A 20,672-nucleotide genomic window follows, 5' to 3' on the forward strand; every position below is an offset into this window, starting at 1 on the left:
TATAGCTATCTATATAAGAGATCATAACTAATAACAACTAGAACATAGTTTGGATGATTCTAAACTTGTTTGAAAAACTAATCTAATCTTTCTAACTAAACTCTAATAACACTTATTTATATGTATTATGATGTTATATTAAGATATTATAAGAACTTATAACTTGTACATATGAAGAACACCTTAAAAACTATATTAACCATATCCTTGCTAATTTTTCATATATCCTATATATATTTGGACATGTTATCATTAGTATAATAAAATATTATAATCTTGGTTGATTCCGAGATTGTATATATATAATAATCTTGGTACGTTCCATGACAATACGTATACAATACGTTTTTATAAATCCTAAGTCAGCACGTCTCTGGATTGATGCAAGACAATATGTACACAATATGCCGTGGGGTAATTCTAAGATTATATATACCGATTATTGGACTGTTGGACTTTTCGGACTATTTTGAACTTTTCGGACTATTTTGGACTACTAACAATGGACTACTAACAAAGGACAACTAACAATGGACTACTAACATAAAATGTTAAAAAAATTTACTATATAAGTATTCTATGAACTTGCTATATTAATTTTGTTCACATGTATTATTATCTGAATCGTTATTATTGTTATAGGTTCGTGAATCCAAGGACGTCGGCTATATTTTAATAAGTTGGAAACTTGTTAAAACTATACTTTTACGACAGTGAGTATATAGTCCCATTTTTAAACTCTTTAATATTTTGGGATGAGAATACATGCAGCTTTTGTTTTTCGAAATAGACACAAGTACTTAAATATATATTCTATGTTGAGTTGTACCTTTGTATATATCCCTAATAGTCTGGTAACTATTTGTTACATGTGGTTAACATGTAAGCGCGAATCCTATTGATAGATCTATTGGGTTTGACAACCCCACTCGGGCTAGTTAGCACTAGTTCATAACGGGTGTTTAGTACTTCGTTTTACTACACTTGGTACGGTGTAGAGATAACTTTGAAAAGGGAATATGCACGGAAAACATCTGTTAAGTATAGTTACTGGGCGCTCAACAAACGTATAGAATATCTTTGCAGAAACATTTATAACATGAAATCTTGTGGTCTATTATTATATCTTATGCTGACTTTAAAACCTATATCTCACCAACCTTTGTGTTGACAGTTTAAAGCATGTTTATTCTGAGGACCCTACAAGTCTTCCGCTGTTTGCTTATACGTTATACAAGCTATGTGCATGGAGTCATACATGCTTTATTCGAGAAAACTTTGAATTCACAAAATCATCACCATGTATCTTATTTTGACTGTATTGTCAATGAATGTATTATTGTAAACTATTATTTACGGTGATTGTTTATACGTAGAAATCATCAAATTTCAAAAACTTTGGATTTTATATATTCTTTTATGGTGTGTCTTTCAAAAGAATGCAATGTTTACATAACGTATCATATAGAGATCAATACCTCGTAATGAAATCGATAAATGATGTACTACGTCTAAAGGGATTTGGACGGGTCATCACAGTTGGTATCAGAGCGTTGGTCTTAGAGAACCAGAAATTTACATTAGTGTGTCTAACCAAGTTTGTTAGGATGCATTGGTGAGTCTGGACTTCGACCGTGTCTCTTTTTTTTAAAATGATTGCTTAAAAAAATTTTTGTTGGAAACTATATATATACTTAACATGTAAATATTATGTGATATATTAATCTCTTAACATGCTTGCTATTATGTGTTAGATGACTTCATGTGATCATGCTAGGCTATTAAATGACTCCGATTACAGTAGTCATTCAAGCGACTCAGATATTGAGTCAAAATCTTCAACCAATGTACCAAAGTTAAAAATGGTCGATGGTGTCTCAGCTGAGGAAGAAAAATACTGGGAAGATTCCCAATTTCCTGAGGATTCTGATGAAGTAATAGAAATTACACCGGCTCAGTTTCATAAAAAGAAAAAGGGGAAATCTCCATCTATCAAGATAGAGAAACCCGATCCCAAGCCCGATGGACCATTAGTTATCAGGAATAAACCTGACCGTTCATACCGTAAACACCCGTATCACTTAAACTTTAATTATCGACTTGGAACATCTATAAGATTAGGTCCTTCTGAAAAGAGTGTGAATAGGACTGCTCGTATTAGGGGCGATATGGGTATCAGTAAGAAATTAGCAGGACGAACTAAGTCAGAAGAGGAGGAAACAAGTGAGTCCGATTGAAAAGTTCGAAATTAATAAGTTTTACCATGTCTTGTAATATATGTATTATAGCGTGCTTGTGTTTCTTTGCTATATGTGAATATTGCTTGTTATGGCTTGTTATTTATCATCATCTTCTTTTATAAATCTAAGTATAATTTTCGTCTCTTTTACAGTTTAAAACGAATTACAAAAATGGATGTTAGGGATAGACAACCAAATATGTTAGAAGATCTACCATCGGAGATGATTGTTGAAATCTTGTCTAGAGTTGGTCAAGATTCATCGGCCCAATTATTTATAGGAAAGTCGGTTTGCAAAGCATTTGAGAGGCATTCCGAGCATGCCTTGGTTTATAAAAGGCTTTCATTTGATAGGTGGTGAATCTCACATTGGGGAGACCCTAAGTTGGCCCATATTTTCTTTATGGCTATGTATTCTGGAAACCCTAATGCAATTTTTCACTACGGGTTGAGGGCTTATTTCGATTCCATATACCCCAATATAGGGCTTCATTCATTAGAAAAAGCTGCAAATATGCAACTTAAAGAAGCGTGTTATGTTTATGGTTTAGTCTTATTTGCCTCACACCAAATAGAGAAAAAGAACCTCGGATTACAAATTCTCAATCGAACATTTCCACTAGTAACGGATTTAGTGGTTCAGGTGAGGATTAAGGTTTTTGATTTGTTACGACGCTGTTGGGTATTACGTAACCCCCATCCTTTCGACGACATCACAACGTCCTGTAATATCAAGGGCCACAACGGTTATTTTCCACTAGACATAGGTTGGGAAACAATACTAATTAAACCGGAATGCATGTCTTGTTTTTGGTCCTATGAGTTACGTGTTTTTACTGAACGGTTTGAGTTTAACTAGGATTGTCTTAACAACTGCTTTGTATTATAGTTATCGTGTGCTATATTTCATGTTGTGTGTAAAATAGTAGTATTGTATGATTGTAAGATATTGTACCAAAAGCTTAAGCATGAAGTATTAATGAATTTAGTTTTTCATGATAGAATTGTAGTAGTTAAATTGTGTGTTAGCTATTAAGTATGAACAACTTTAACGGGAGAAATTCTATAACAATATATTCCTCTTCCTTGTCAGAAATTACCTGCTTATCATTCTTAGTCTAGACACGTATTACTGCATTTATTGCATATCTAGTGTATAGACAAATTCATATCTTAGCATATCTATTACAGTAAACTTTGCCTGATATCTTCCAAAAATTCCTCCGTAACTTATGGGATGTTGGAATTATATATACATATGTAAATTATGTATTGAAGAATACCAATCTAAGTCCTATAATCTATTTCATATCAAAAATTATTTCCCTAATTGTACAAGATGGATCCTGCATCCAGTTCGAGTTCCTCAGAGTCTGACAGCTATTCCGATATGGATTTCTACCTGAGCTCCGAAAGCAGTGTAACCGGAATGGATCAACCAATTAGCCATCATCAATTCTGGATGAATTGAGGATGGGTTCGTAGTCGACTAAATCAATGGAGACAAGAAGAAGGCGATCCCTTCCATCCACCAAATTTCCCTCTTGGCGAAGAACCTGAAGCACTTACCGGCGAACCAGTCCGAAACACAATTTTCACCCTCATTGCCAGGATAGCTCGCAACGATTATGTAATATCTACTATTCTAATCCTTATTCATCCGCTCGTACCAACCGCCAATCATTCCGGAGTGATAGAAGAAGTCAACGAGCTTCGTGTTCGAGTAGTGGCTTTGGAGAATATGATGCACAACTTACAGGCATCACAGACACATCCGACATCAGCACCAACAACACCAGTACCACCAACAACCCAATCCTTAACATCACACGCCTCAACATCACAATCTGTACCTCCAGCATGATCATCGTTCTACATATCGTTCTATATCAAAAATTCTTTTGTACAAACTATTAATGATGAGAATATTTCAACGGGTAGGTAATACCAGAGAAATATTTAAGTTCACAATTAATATGTTACGCTGTACATTCTTCAATTATTCAATAATCATTATCTATACTCACTACTTTCACAATGATATACATTCTTTCATAGAAATCAGAACAACCATTCTCATTCAATTTCAATTACATATTCTGATTTTGACAGATCAGAATCCAAGTCAAGATATAACAGATATCATCACTCTTGGATCCCTACATCTTTTAAAACTATACTTTGAATTCAAAACTGTCCTAGAACGCCACTCTTATCATAAAACCCATAAATATATTAATTTCATTCAAAATCCAAAATGATTTTATCTTGAACATCATATGTATATTGACAATTACAACCTGCATTCAAACCCTTTATGATTCTTGAAAACACTTCAATTAATGAACAATTGAGTGAATGAACCGATCACACATTCTACGGAAAGAAAGATTTATACACATCGTCATGCACTTGGAAAACTCCCGAAACCTAAGTAAAAGTTTAACACTTATCTCTGCTAGATCCTCGGTATTGTTATCATTAGAAATAATTTTGCTATTCTTCTTCTAAGCATCCAGTAATATCACACTACCAACAAGTCAACTTCAACTTTTCATTCGAATTAGCCTAGATATATACGGTTGCCCTTTCTGTCATTGTTATCGGGGAACCTTTTATACCCCACCATATTAACAGTAAACGTACCAACAACTTCAATACATTTTGGCGTAAGTCCCTCCGAAAAATCACTATATTTATACATTGAAACCCTATCATGTACTCACCTGCATCTTGTAACTATAATTGCCATACCAAATACCGGGAAGCATCAGTTATTATTCTCGAAATTCACAACGTTTCTACGTCAACAGATATATATATATATATATATATATATATATATATATATATATATATATATATATATATATATATATATATATATATATATATATATATATATATATATATATACATACATACATACAACGTCTATTTCCTGGACTTACGAACCTCAAATTCTGAAAAGCTCCCCAACCTGCGAATTAGTTCTCTGAGTTTTGAAAAACTGGTGAAGCAGCAAAAACTATAAAGGACCTTAACAGTCAAAAGTTTGGTGATAAAGAATAGAGTGTTGGAAATGCTCAATAGAAAAATTTGGTACCGAAAAACGGATTGAGCAAACCATGAAGGAGGCTGTGGACAAATCACAAGGACTAAACCTATATTCAAAGAATCCAGATGATTCTGTATTTGATGAAATCTTTAGCGAATACCTTGCTCTTTAGTTATTCTAAATCCTTACAGAAAATTTTCTTCATCAACCTTCAATTTTAGAAATTTCAAAATATCATCATATCTTCATTATAAATATCTTCGATATTTCTGAAGATGTCTTCATAACTATTCTTGTCTGGAATTATTTATCTCTTCACGCTATCTGTATTACATTAAAGGAAATTGTTTTAGTTTCTAAACTTCAAAAACCTTCGAGTTTAAAATATGAATGATTTCTGGAGAAGTGTTTGGAAATTGAAGCATGAGTTAGTATAATATAATGGCGCCTGGCCAACGTGGTTATATTACAGTAAGTCATGCTAAATTTCTAATGGAACGTGATGATTCACAGATCTTACCCACATCATATACCATGCTACATGACTCTTTCATTCTACTTAAGCTCTAAACATATCAAGAAAATATTTTCTTGATAGTTCTATCTTTTCCCGTGACTTCTGATAATTTAAGAAATCAGATCGTGCTACTACAACTTCTTTCTTGGAACATTAGTCATGTTCATTAGAAATTCAAAGGTTTAAACTACGAATCCAAAACGTCTTAATCACTTACTTAAAGTCGGGAAAGAAACAAAAGCATGAAACTCCTAAATATAAGGGAAGATATAAAGCTCGATGGCAAAACAGAAATTACAAACCATGTATATCAATACGTATAGCAATATAAAGACACGGGAGAATTAAAAACACTATAACCCCATGGTAATAGTAGAAGTAAACATATTCCTCCCGTGGCAAATGAAAAAGTAGAATGACAGATATGATAACCAGGAAAATATCAAGGATCAGAACTAGATTTAGCATTTTCAAAATCTTTTGGAAGTATGAATTGGGGAAGAAAGTATGAGAATGGTGAAAAATAATGGAACGGAAGAGGTTAATTTATAGAGAAATATCAGACATAGAAATCAAGACAGGTCACCGCATTTAATCAAAGAGGATCCTAATTTCCTTAATTACCGAAGAATCAGATCTTTTATAGATTGCGAAGATTTTCTTTACATTCCTTGAAATCCGAAAATCAACCATGACTACATCCAAAGTTAAGACGAATCTTTATTTCTCTCTTTTACGATAGCTTCACTCATACTCTTCGTGTAATCGAATTATCTTATTTATATTACTCGATGGTGATAAAACTCAAAATTTCAACTCATATTCTCCATGAAAATATTCTTGTGGTCAACCATGACAACCTCTGTCAAATTTCGGGACGAAATTTATTTAACGGGTAGGTACTGTGACGACCCGGATTTTTCTGAATACTTGATTATACTATCTACATGATTTAATAATTCCTACTTGATAAGCAATGAATTTTATTAAGTCTTGAACTTCCGGAAAGAGTTTTACACAAGCTTTTGATCACTCTTTTATTCCTACGATTCATGAACGTCATAACTTGTATTAATTATATATATGTATATATATATATATATATATATATATATATATATATATATAACTTGAAAATATGATAATTAAATATCTCATTAAGTATATTAACAAGGTATTATATATACATTTTCATACCACTAATTTAAAGAGTTTTCGAACAATATATATGTTACTTTTTAAACGACGTAATTAACTTATGTTAAAATATATTTACATACAATGTATTATGAGTATAAATATATCCTTAAAAGTATTGAATACACTTTATAATATACAAATACAGATAAGGGATAGCTATATTCGTATTTCCGTTCATTTTTCTCAAGAATTCTACTCGTATTTATACGGTATTTATATGTGTATTATACGCAGCTTCTAGAAGTATTTACTATTGGTATATACCAATAGTAACCTACAATTGCTTATTTATACGGTATTTATACGCATATTATACACAGCTTCTAGAAGTATTTACTATTGGTATATACGAATAGAAATCTACAATTATTAATGTATTATGTCATGCATGACCTAATGGTTTTTAACTTATACTAGATATTTTTCACAAAACAACAAATTACAACTAGTATATAAAGACCTTACATGGTATATTTTTTTACACACATTTACATTCATTCTACTCTTTCTCTCTAAAAACACTCTCTAATATCCTCTCTTCAAGTTCTAATAAGCCTTCATCATCTACAACAAAAACTAGTTACAAAAACAATCCATAAACACCATAGAAGTAGTAATCAAGAACACCTCCTTTAATTCAAGTTTTGCTTTTAAGTTGATCTTCTTTAAGCACTCTTTCAAGAAGCCTTTTAAGCTCAAGAAATTCTCTTCATATTTAGCAAGTTCTCTTTCTTAAATCAAGGTATTAGCCTTACCAAAACTCTTGTTCAATTCATATGTTTATAGCTATCTATATAAGAGATCATAACTAATAACAACTAGAACATAGTTTGGATGATTCTAAACTTGTTTGAAAAACTAATCTAATCTTTCTAACTAAACTCTAATAACACTTATTTATATGTATTATGATGTAATATTAAGATATTATAAGAACTTATAACTTGTACATATGAAGAACACCTTAAAAACTATATTAACCATATCCTTGCTAATTTTTCATATATCCTATATATATTTGGACATGTTATCATTAGTATAATAAAATATTATAATCTTGGTTGATTCCGAGATTGTATATATATAATAATCTTGGTACGTTCCATGACAATACGTATACAATACGTTTTGATAAATCCTAAGTCAACACCTCTCTGGATTGATGCAAGACAATATGTACACAATACGCCGTGGGGTAATTCTAAGATTATATATACCGATTATTGGACTGGTGGACTTTTCGGACTATTTTGAACTTTTCGGACTATTTTGAACTACTAACAATGGACTACTAACAAAGGACAACTAACAATGGACTACTAACATAAAATGTTAAAAAAATTTACTATATAAGTATTCTATGAACTTGCTATATTAATTTTGTTCACATGTATTATTATCTGAATCGTTATTATTGTTATAGGTTCGTGAATCCAAGGACGTCGGCTATATTTTAATAAGTTGGAAACTTGTTAAAACTATACTTTTACGACAGTGAGTATATAGTCCCATTTTTAAACTCTTCAATATTTTGGAATGAGAATACATGCAGCTTTTGTTTTTCGAAATAGACATAAGTACTTAAATATATATTCTATGTTAAGTTGTACCTTTGTATATATCCCTAATAGTCTGGTAACTATTTGTTACATGTGGTTAACATGTAAGCGCGAATCCTATTGATAGATCTACTGGGTTTGACAACCCCACTCGGGCTAGTTAGCACTAGTTCATAACGGATGTTTAGTACTTCGTTTTACTACACTTGGTACAGTGTAGAGATAACTTTGAAAAGGGAATATGCACGGAAAACATCTGTTAAGTATAGTTACTGGGCGCTCAACAAACGTATAGAATATCTTTGCAGAAACGTTTATAACATGAAATCTTGTGGTCTATTATTATATCTTATGCTGACTTTAAAACCTATATCTCACCAACCTTTGTGTTGACAGTTTAAAGCATGTTTATTCTGAGGACCCTACAAGTCTTCCGCTGTTTGCTTATACGTTATACAAGCTATGTGCATGGAGTCATACATGCTTTATTCGAGAAAACTTTGCATTCACAGAATCATCACCATGTATCTTATTTTGACTGTATTGTCAATGAATGTATTATTGTAAACTATTATTTACGGTGATTGTCTATACGTAGAAATCATCAGATTTCAAAAACTTTGGATTTTATATATTCATTTATGGTGTGTCTTTCAAAAGAATGCAATGTTTACAAAACGTATCATATAGAGATCAATACCTCGTAATGAAATCGATAAATGATGTACTACGTCTAAAGGGATTTGGACGGGTCATCACACCTTTTCAATATATTGCTCTTGTGATATATGTAACGTCTTAGCACCTCTATCTCTAGAAATACAAATGCCAAGAATCTGTTTTGCTGGCCCTAAGTCTTTCATAGCAAAGGACTTGCTCAATTCTAGCTTCAACTGCGCAATTCTTTTAATAATTTTACCAACAATCAACATATCATCAACGTATAACAACAATATGATGAAATCATCATCACCAAACCTCTAAAAGAAAACACAATGATCTAAAGTTGTCTTTCGGTAGCCTTGCTTTCCTATAACCGACTCAAACTTCTTATACCACTGTCTCGGTGCTTGCTTCAACCCATATAGACTTTTCTGAAGTCTACAAACATAATTTTCTTTATCCTTAACCCGAAAACCTTCAGGTTGCATCATGTAGATTTTCTTATCCAAATCACCGTGAAGAAAAGCAGTCTTGACATCCATCTGTTCAACCTCAAGATCAATACTAGCAGCTAACCCAAGAACCACTCGAATAGATCCCATCTTCACGACCAGAGAGAAAATCTCATCAAAATCAATACCCTTTTTCTGGCTGAATCCTTTAACGACTAACCTAGCTTTGTACCTTGGTTGTGAAGTAAGCTCATCTGTCTTCACTTTGAATACCCATTTGTTTCTCAAAGCTCTCTTGCCTTTAGGTAACTTCACCAACTCATAAGTATTGTTTTCATGTAAGGAATTCATCTCATCTTGCATGGCTTCACCCCACTCTTTCTTATGCTCATCTTTCATAGCTTCTGCATAACACTCTGGCTCTCCCCCATCAGTGAGTAATACATACTCATTAACAGAATATCTAACAGAAGGATGACGGTCTCAGGTAGACCGCCTAAGTGGGACAAATGAGGGAATATCTGGTACTGGAATCTCTACCTGCTCTGGAGCATAATCATCATCAGTACCATGTTCATCATTATGAACATCATCTCCAACATGTTGTGGAGTAACTGGATCCAAATCAGCAAGATCAGTACTAGGTTGAGGAACTGAATCTGTCTTCTCAACATCTTTTAACATTTGATCTTCTGAAAAAATAACATCTCGGCTTCGTACAAGTTTCTTTTGAACTGGATCATATAATCTGTACCCAAAATCATCTTCACCATAGCCGAGAAATACACATGGCTTAGTCTTTATATAAAGCTTTGACCTTTCATCTTTGGAAACATGAACAAAAGCTTTACATCCAAAGACTCGTAAATGACGGTAAGAAACATATTTGCCGCTCCAAACCCTGTTAGGAACATCAAAACGCAAAGGTACACAAGGGCTTAGATTAATAATATGAACTGCCGTATTTAAAGCCTCACCTCAAAAAGAATCAGACAGCCTGCATGTGAAAACAAACATCTAACTCTCTCAACCAAAGTTCTGTTCATCCTCTCTGCTAAGCCATTCAACTGAGGTGTCTTTGGTGGAGTCTTTTGATGCCGAATACCATTCTCCTTACAATAAGCATCAAATCTGCCAATGTATTCACCGCCATTATCAGTCCGAATACACTTGAGTTTCTTCCCCGTTTGCCTTTCAACTAGTGCATGAAATTCCTTAAACTTCTCAAATACTTGATCCTTCGACTTTAAGGTATAAACCCACACCTTCCTGGAATGATCATCGATGAATGTAACAAAGTAGGAACATCCACCAAGTGTCCTAGTCTTCATAGGCCCACAAACATCCGAATGAACTAGATCAAGTACGTTCTCCATTCGAAAAGGAGAATGACTCTTAAACACAACTCTGGTCTGTTTTCCTGCCAAACAGTGAGAACACTTACTCAAATCAATACCACTAACACCCGACAACACATTCTTCTTGAACAAGATAGACATCCCTTTTTCACTCATGTGGCCAAGTCTTTTATGCCACAACTCAGTAGAATCAACATTGTCCACTGCGTTAACAATGTTCTGGATGATCTTCGGACGCGTGATGTATAATCTTGAGTCTTTCTTGCCTCTTCCCACTATCATAGAACCAAGAGTTAGTTTCCAAATACCATTACCAAAACCGTTATGATAACCATCATCATCAAGAATGCCTGTTGAAATAACATTAAGCCTCATATCCGGAACATGTTTTACATTATGCAAAACTAACTCCATTCCCGTGTCAAATTTCAAACAAACATCTCCAATACCAACGATCTTTGATAACCCGGCATTACCCATCCTAGCAAATCCATAGTCACCTGGAGTGTAAGATGAGAAGTGATCTCTACATATTGCAACATGACATGTAGCACCACTATCAATAATCCAACTCGCGTCATCATGAGTAAGATTAATCATATCATAATCAATGCAAACAAAGAATTCATCTGTAATAGTGTTAACTTCAACCTTATCATCATCACTATCACTTTTCTTTTGTTTATTCTTGTCATATGCCTTTTTCTTCTCATTTTTCAACTGTGGACAATACCACTTTGTGTGCCCTTTTTCATGACAATGATAACACTCAACATTAGAAAACCTTTCTTTTCTTGAGCTGCTACGATTCTTGCCCTTTTTACCATGACCTCTACTATGACTTCTCCCCCGTGTTTCTGTGACCAAGATATCTGACTGTGAAGAGGAACCTTGTGACTTTCTTCTCATCTCTTCATTCAAAATACTACCTTTAGCCAATTCCATGGTGATAGTACCATTCGGTGCAGAGTTGGACAAAGATGTCCTAAAAGTCTCCCAAGAGTCCGGTAATGTACCAAGTAACCAGAGGCGTTGAACCTCATCCTCAAACTTGATACCCATACCTGTAAGCTGATTTAGAATACCCTGATATGTATTTAAGTGATCTGTAATAGGAGTCCCATCATGATACTTCAAAGCCATCATCTGCTTAATTAAGAACAACTTGTTATTCCCAGTCTTTCGTTCATATAACTGCTCAAGCTTTTTCCATAAGGCTTTAGCATCAGTCTTCCCAGTAATATGGTTCACTACATTATCATCAACCCACTGCCGAATATACCCACATATCTGTCTATGCAAAATTTTGCATTGAGCTTCAGACTTACCCTCAGGCATACCCTCAGTAAAAACAGGTAAATAATAATCTTTTACATAAAGAAGATCCTCCATTTTACCTTTCCAAACATGATAATTTGAACCATTTAAACTAATCATTTTACTTGTATTAGCTTCCATCTTTCACACAAGTCAAATCAAATAACCTAGCTCTTGATACCAATTTGATGGGAAAATGGTCACAACGGACAATCTACAAAGCGGAAACAAACCCGTTTGACCAATACTTTTCTGACCCGTATGAACCCGTGAGGATGCTAACAAACAAGCTATACCAAATCCAACCCAAATCTGTCCCAATTCAGTAGCAAATCAACTAATAACGAATAATCAAGCACACACAATACACACGAGATTTTTACGTGGAAAACCTCTCAAAACCGAGAGTAAAAACCACGGGACTCGTAAGCCACTTAAACTTCACTATCATCAACAAGAGAGCAATATAATAATCCTTCTCTAGATCATCTAGAGGTATACAACATCATCATACTCTTGAACAACAATAATCAACAAGTATATGAAGAAATTAAAGACAAAAGATGAACAACACTACCAATAAACTGCTCTCTGTTCCAGCAGCAAGTACATGATCTACAGGCCTTTTTAGACGAATTCAACGGTTGAAAATGTTGGCACTGATGTCAGGAAGACACAGCCCAAATATTATGAAAATCCAACGGTCGGATCTCCGGGATCGTCGAATTAATGAACTGCTGTACACAAAAAACGTGAATTGGGGTTTTCTCCCTTTATTCTTGATCTCACTTCTCTCTTGAATGATTGAAGATAGCTGGACACTTGACTTTGAATTAAAAGATGTCATCTGATGGTTGACCAAGTCAAACAACCACTTGGGCCTATTTTTGTTGAGCTTGGGCTATCCACATAATTGGAAACTAAATAATAAACCCAACATGAAGTTGTCGTGGAAGTAGTTGGAGAAGTTAAGAATGGTATGCATGATTCTTCTGCAAAAGAGGTATGGCTATTTATTCTATGGCACCATAATTGACAATCCGTTGTTATAAATATCAGTTCATCTCAGTATGACAATAACTATTAGATTTTAAGGTTTGGGTTTAAGGTTTGATTTCAAGGTTTTGGTTTTAGTTTTCTTAGCAAACATGTATCCTAATGATGAGATAGCTCGGAATTTTGTTAAATACTCTTTTTCCCTTACAATTATATATAGTTGATGGTAATTCTCTTAAATCCACTTTGCCAATACATTTAGTTAATTAGTTTCTTTAGGGACATCTTGCAATTCGTAATAACTACATAATATTTTTTTGACATTCAATACATACATATATCCAATTCCTAATGCATGTAATTTGTTTAAGGTTGTGATTCGAATGTCTTGGGAAGTTCTGATGGATGTTAGAATTCTTCAGTTAATTGCAGGAAGCTTGTGGAATGCTATGAGTTGACATGTGGTTACGATATGGAATGTTTGACCTTTTCAAGTTAACGCATAAGTTAATTTTTTTTATTTTGGATATATTGGGTGATGTTCATGGGTTGAAAACTTTGGTGGAAGGTAAAGAACGATATTTAGATGTTGGGGAGAAAGACTAATCATGCATTATGCAAATTATGGTGAACTATATTTACTATTGGTCAATTTAGAAATGGTGAATGTATTCAAAATATAATTTGAACCTATTTGAGTTTGAGACAGGACTGATACATGTTCCTGATTTTATTTAACAGTCTACTCTTTAAAATGGTCTAAGAGAGGTATATCTTGGTTGAAGCTGAAACAGAAAATGTAAGTTAATTATGTTTGAATAGTGAGCAAACTTGTGATTTCATGGGTCTATTAAGTAGTATTATAATATAACATTGAGCACCCAAGTTGTAGTATAAAAAACATATGATGGGTGTGTCAGCTGATCAAATATCACCTACAGGGAGAGGTAGATCAACTAACCCCCTTACAAATACAATATGCACATTCAGAATTATTAATCAAATTTACAAAAAAAATCAAGAAATGTCAATGGAGAAGCAAGTTCAAGAAATAGCAGCGAACTGTAACAGTTTGCCGGAAAGATATATACGTAAACCGCATGAAGAATACGGTCATGTTGCTAATAACGATGCCATGTCATCTCCCACGACTGCCGCTGACATTCCGGTTATTGATTTTAACCTTTTAATTTCTTCATCTTCGGAGCTCGAAAGGCTTAAATCAGCAATTACAACTTGGGGCTGCTTTCAGGTCCACTTCTTCTTTTCTTTTTTAATTATTATTTTATTTTATATGTTATATATTTCTTGTATTAACTATTTCAAGATAGGCTAGGTGTCTACAAAGGTCGGAAACATTCACTTGAGTTAAACTTTCTGAGTAAAAATATGTCTGTTCCCGGGTAACATGAACACGTTTACAACATGTCTTCATTACAATCACTATACTATATGATTGTTTGTTTGTTTGACCTAATTTGTTGAGTAATTAATTATGCGTTGTTGTTTAGTGGAAGAAATCTTTTCCTCTGTCTGTCGTAAAAGTAGTTATTTCAGTTAATTATAAACAAATGGTGGTCAACTGAAATTAGTTATTTGAATAGTAGCTTATGTACTGTGCTTAGAGTGTTCCCATAATAAGTAAGTGATTAACACTAGCTTGTGAGTGTCTTTATAAAAAAAACTGCATGCCATGCATATATGGTCACTAAATTTCTGTTTGTAAATATATATGTTCTTATTTGATTTAACTGTATGTATGTCAGGCGATAAACCACGGAATTGAAAGTTCGTTTTTGGAGAAAGTGCGAGAAATGCACAAACTTTTCTTTAGTTTACCTGCAGAGGAGAAGAACAAATGGTCTAGAGAAGAAAATGATACTGAAGGTTATGGGAATGACACGGTACTTTCAGATCAACAAATTGTTGACTGGACTGATAGGCTTTATCTTACTGTTTTTCCACAAAACCTAAAACGACTTCGATTTTGGCCTCAGAATCCCACACAGTTTAGGTAAATTAACTGACTTTAGATCATCAACATAAAGTTCATTTCTTTTTATTATGTTTTGAAAAGAGGTAGATAAAAACTGTTACAATTATGAGGTGACAGGGAAGTTGTTGACGAATATAGCTCTAAAATAGTGTCGATTAATGAGGTTGTTCTTAAGGCCCTGGCAAGATCAATAAATTTGGATGAAAATTGCTTTTTGGATCAATATGGGACTAGTGGGAAGATTCAAGCAAGATTTTGTTACTACCCTCCTTGTCAATGGCCTGAAAAAGTGTTGGGACTCAAACCGCATGCCGATGGTTCGGCCGTCACAGTTCTGTTGCAAGACAAAGAGGTTGAAGGCCTTGAGATTTTAAAAGATGGTCAGTGGTTTGGAGTTCCTATCATTCCTGATGCTTTAACCATAAATATTGGTGATCAAATTGAGGTAATTATTATATCAACTTAATTATCAAAGTTTGATTAGTGGAATGGTACTAATTAAAATTTTGCAGGTAATGAGTAATGGGATATTCAAAAGTCCGGTGCACAGAGTGTCGGTGAACTCAAAAAGAGAAAGGATGACAGTGGCTATGTTCTGCATCCCTCAAACCGAAAAGGATATAGGACCCGTTGAAGGACTCATTACGGATGAAACACCGAGGTTATACAAGAACGTCACGTTTTCTCTCGAATTCTTTTTTGAGTATGCCCAGATAGGTAAAAGATTCATCGAAGCCTGCAAGATATGATGATTGATGACTACGTTCAGAAGATGGTGTTTTTAATAATCTTATCTTAAATGTTTATCTGTGCAACACTTTAAGTTTTCGTTTCTGTTATGTACTATTATTGCAAGTAAAAGATTGTGAACCTTAGTTGTACGGTAATGTATGTATTGATCTGTTTGTTTTCTTAAAAGCTTGAAGTTTTCATTTATGTTATGTATATTATGTGTGTATCACTATGATCAGTGTGTCCCTAACCAAAAGCCTGTCATCACAACTTTGTTTATCATCAATATTTAATCAAATATAGAAACAAAATTAACTGTTCATGTATAAGCAAGTTCAAGAATTAGCAGCAGAGTGCAACCTGCAACAGCTACCAAAAAAATATATATTTACGTAAACTAGATGAAGAATACGGTCATGGTACTGCCACCTATGATGCCACATCACCTAAGGCTGCTGTTGGACGGTGGTCTAACATGTGACAAACATTTAATTGATTGTTATTTGCTTTCACATATGAGATGGTGTGAAGTCAAAGAATAAAAGTATACATGTGTAAATTGTGAAACCGTAGGAAGAATAGTGTGGCTATTTTTATGGAGTGGTTTTCATACGTTGGTTTCACATGTCAAAGGAACATCTATATATAGATGGCCATGGAGGGAAGTAAAAGCATCCAATCCAAGGGAGGATCAAGTATCACAATTGAGAGAAAAACATAGTTGATCGATAATATCAACGGAGTATGTTTATTTGTGAGGAATAATTTTATTTTTATAAGGAGTGTAAAAGAATGTACGAGAAACTTAGATTTTATACTAAAATCTAAGGGGCTTGGGTTTGGGTTTAACTCATAGTGTACTTTTTCTTGTACCAGGTTCTTTTATATTATAAGAATAAATGAGACTCTTGGGGTGGACGTAGGCAGAGTTTTGCCGAATCACGTTAAATCGTCGTGTTATCAGTTACTTTATTTGTTTTCTATTATTTCTCGCAAATTTGTCTCAAACAAATTATATCATCGCTTCCGCTAGTGTGGGTGCGCTCGGCAAATTGTCATAACAAGTGGTATCAGAGCGTATCCAGGTTTATCGGATAGTTTTTGTTTGGAGATGGCGAGAAATGGCAGTATGCAATTTAAGGTGGAGCCATTTCAGATAGCGGATGACGATTGGAATATCATTGAACACATGAACGTGTTTAATGGTCTAGTGTATCAACTTGCAAAAGTTGAGGTTTTATGTTGAGGAAGAAGATAAGACCCTTATTCTTCTTGCCTCTCTTCCCAGTTCGTATGATATTTTGGTCACTACTCTTCTTTACGGAAAGACTACTATAAATATGGAGGATGTAGTACCAGTAATCTTATCACAGGATAAGAGACGAAGATCCAGTGACCATTTTTGAGCATGGGCTTGCTATGGTTGGTCATGGAAGGGGAAGGTTTGCCGAGAAAAGATCTAGTGATAACAGTAGGTCTAGATCAGGAGACAGCGTGAAGGGTATTCAGTGCTTCAAATGTCATGAGTGGGGTCACTAAGGAAGGACTGTCCACTCTGGAGGAATGGTGAAGGTAAATCTGGGGGTTCATCGGCTGCGGTAGCAGTTATTGTACCGGTGGGAGATGTTTTTACAATCTCCAAAAGTTCTACTTCTGCTCAAGATGAATGGATTTTAGATTCTGATTGTAAGATGCATGTGTGTTCCAAGGAAGCTTATTTTGATAAACTTATGTTAAAGAAAGCGGGGTGCTGACTTTAGGTGATGGTTCAACATGTGATGTTGAGGGTGTTTGCATGGTGAAAATAAAATTGTTTCACGGAGCTGCTTATGCTCTTGGTGGTGTGGCGTACACACCAAGGATGTGCAAGAATCTAGTTTCCTTATGCGTGTTGGATTCTCAAGGATACGGTTATTAGGCCGTAGGTGGAGTTATGAAAATCACACGTGGCGTGAAGGTCCTGATGAAGCGAGAGAAGTATGAGGGTTTATATCGTCTGGTGGCGAGTACAAAATGTACTCGTGTCTCGAAGGTTTAGAAAGCGTGCACGCGGGAAACAGGTCGGGAATATGTTGGGACATGTGTGACCAAGGTAGACGATGGTGAGAAGGAAAATCCTACTGTGGTGGGAGAGGTGATTCGAGACTCCTCTCCGGTGTTAACTAGGTAAGTTAACAGGGTTAGCTGCACATGATTATTGGCCGTTTATTTGAATCGGTTTCAGGACCGAGGTGATTCAAGGTGTGTGTAGCGGGGATAAGGAGGCCAATGGTGAAAGTACTCGGTGATAGTATTTTCGGTGACGAAGAAGATAAATGTTCGTCAAGGTGGAGATTGTTGGACGGTGGTCTAACATGTGACAAACATTTAATTGATTGTTATTTGCTTTCACATATGAGATGGTGTGAAGTCAAAGAATAAAAGTATACATGTGTAAATTGTGAAGTCGTAGGAAGAATAGTGTGGCTATTTTTATGGAGTTGTTTTCATACGTTGGTTTCACATGTCAAAGGAACATCTATATATAGATGGCCATGGAGGGAAGTAAAAGCATCCAATTCAAGGGAGGATCAAGTATCACAATTGAGAGAAAAACATAGTTGATCGATAATATCAACGGAGTATGTTTATTTGTGAGGGAGAGTTTTATTCTCATAAGGAGTGTAAAAGAGTGTACGAGAAACTTAGATTTTATACTAAAATCTAAGGGGCTTGGGCTTGGGTTTAACTCATAGTGTACTTTTTCTTGTACCGAGTTCTTTTATATTATAAGAATAAAGGAGACTCTTGGGGTGGACGTAGGCAGGGTTTTGCCGAACCACGTTAAATCGTCGTGTTAGCAGTTACTTTATTTGTTTTCTATTATTTCTCGCAAATTTGTCTCAAACAAATTATATCCTCGCTTCCGCTAGTGTGGGTGCGCTCGGCAAATTGTCATAACAGCTGCCCAGATTCATACTATTCATTTTTATAGACGTATTTATGATCTTAGATTAATCGTACTGACAAGATTAGAGGCGGAAATCACTAATCTATGAGGTTAACGAATACTTAGACTCTTCGGGATCAATAATACTAACTAATGTTGATGGAATCGACGCCTAGGAATGTGTATTCGGTTGGGATTTGGTCTAGGACAACTGCAAGAACGAAAAACGTCGGCTAAAGGGTGTAGTTTTTGTAACCTAAGAATGAAACCCGACTTCCCTATTTATATATACTTACAGTGTCCATCGGTCGATGGTCTCTGACCTTCGGCCAATGGTGTTTGTCCCTCGACCGATGGTCCCTACCATCGGTCGATGGTCTGAGCTGCCAACCAATCAGCTCTAAACCATTTCACGACATTGGTTAATAATATCAAACACAATATATCAACCATAATGTTCATACATGACTGAAATGTAAATGACAAAACAAATAGAACTCATTACAATATAGAACTCGGGATTATGCACCAACAAACTCCCCCTAAGACCTACTTCTATATCAAAAGTCTTCAGTCATCATTAGATTCATTCGTACGGATCAATCACCATGTTGTTCAAATAACACAGCTTAGCCACCTTCACATACTGTTCAGCCTGCACCTTGTTCTCTCGTCGATAGAGCATACGATTGTAATACAAAGTAAAAATATCAGCCTCGGTACAGTTTCTTAGCCAAATTGGATCCAACACACGAATGCAATCTATATCATGCTCATTCACTTTATCCAACACAATCACAGCTTCCTCCGAACGGTCATCATAAAACCACCATCTGAATCTCTGACTCCAATTTTGTGGCAATTTCCTCAAAGGTACTTTCTTCATTGTCTTTGCACACTTGTACTTTACAATCCTCCGAGATTCACTAGTTCGAGGATCAACCTTGAAGCTAATCCTAGGAAACTGCGGTCGAAATCCTTCCCAATTCTTTGATCTGAAGGCATTTCGAATCTTCTTTACCAAAAGCGAAGATAAATCATTCATACCACAATATAACATTCTCAACCTGGCAATTTGCATCAGCTCAAAGTACGGTAATGACTTGAATTCATTACCATGTTTAAAGTAATCAACACCAAATTCTCGTTTAACCGCAAATATATTGAATTCTTCAATGTATGTCCATGCTAGAATCCTTCCCTTCGCATTTTTCCTTAAATTTATCATCTTCAAATACTTTGGCTCAAGCTTTGGTTTCTCACAATACTTCCTAATCCTCCAAATATCTTTCCAATCAGCTTCCAACTTCTCAATTGTTTCATTGTTATACTTAACCGGTAAGAAACCTTCAGGCAAAACTTCAGTTCTTTCCTTTTCTTTACACCTTCGATTCAAAACCTCATTATTTGTTTTAAACAACTCATCAAAACCAGGAAGATCTTCATTCTTATCATTTTGATAAGTAGGAAATTCTTCATGAGTTACATCCTCCACTAGATCATCCACATCTTTGTCACTAAAACCCTCAGTAATCTCTGGGCCAAAAGAATCATCCTCTGATGGAGGATCGTCGGACTGTGCGTCAGCTGTTTTAGCCTCTTCTTGCTCTAGACGCACCAGTTCGTCCAGCTCTTCTCTAGAGAGGTTGTGAGGGA

The 20,672-nt window shown here is 34.8% G+C and overlaps 1 protein-coding gene across 1 annotated transcript; it reads left to right on the top strand.

Moving 5' to 3' along the window:
* Positions 1-14,383: 14,383 nt before the first annotated feature.
* On the top strand, positions 14,384-16,104 carry LOC139853715 (protein LATERAL BRANCHING OXIDOREDUCTASE 1-like). The gene is made up of 4 exons (XM_071843081.1): positions 14,384-14,611; positions 15,126-15,373; positions 15,473-15,800; positions 15,868-16,104. Exons 1-4 carry the CDS (start codon positions 14,384-14,386, stop codon positions 16,102-16,104), a joined length of 1,041 nt encoding a protein of 346 aa, XP_071699182.1.
* Positions 16,105-20,672: the final 4,568 nt, after the last annotated feature.

Source organism: Rutidosis leptorrhynchoides, chromosome 6 (genome assembly GCF_046630445.1).
Source record: "Rutidosis leptorrhynchoides isolate AG116_Rl617_1_P2 chromosome 6, CSIRO_AGI_Rlap_v1, whole genome shotgun sequence".
Classification (NCBI taxonomy): Eukaryota; Viridiplantae; Streptophyta; class Magnoliopsida; order Asterales; family Asteraceae; genus Rutidosis; species Rutidosis leptorrhynchoides.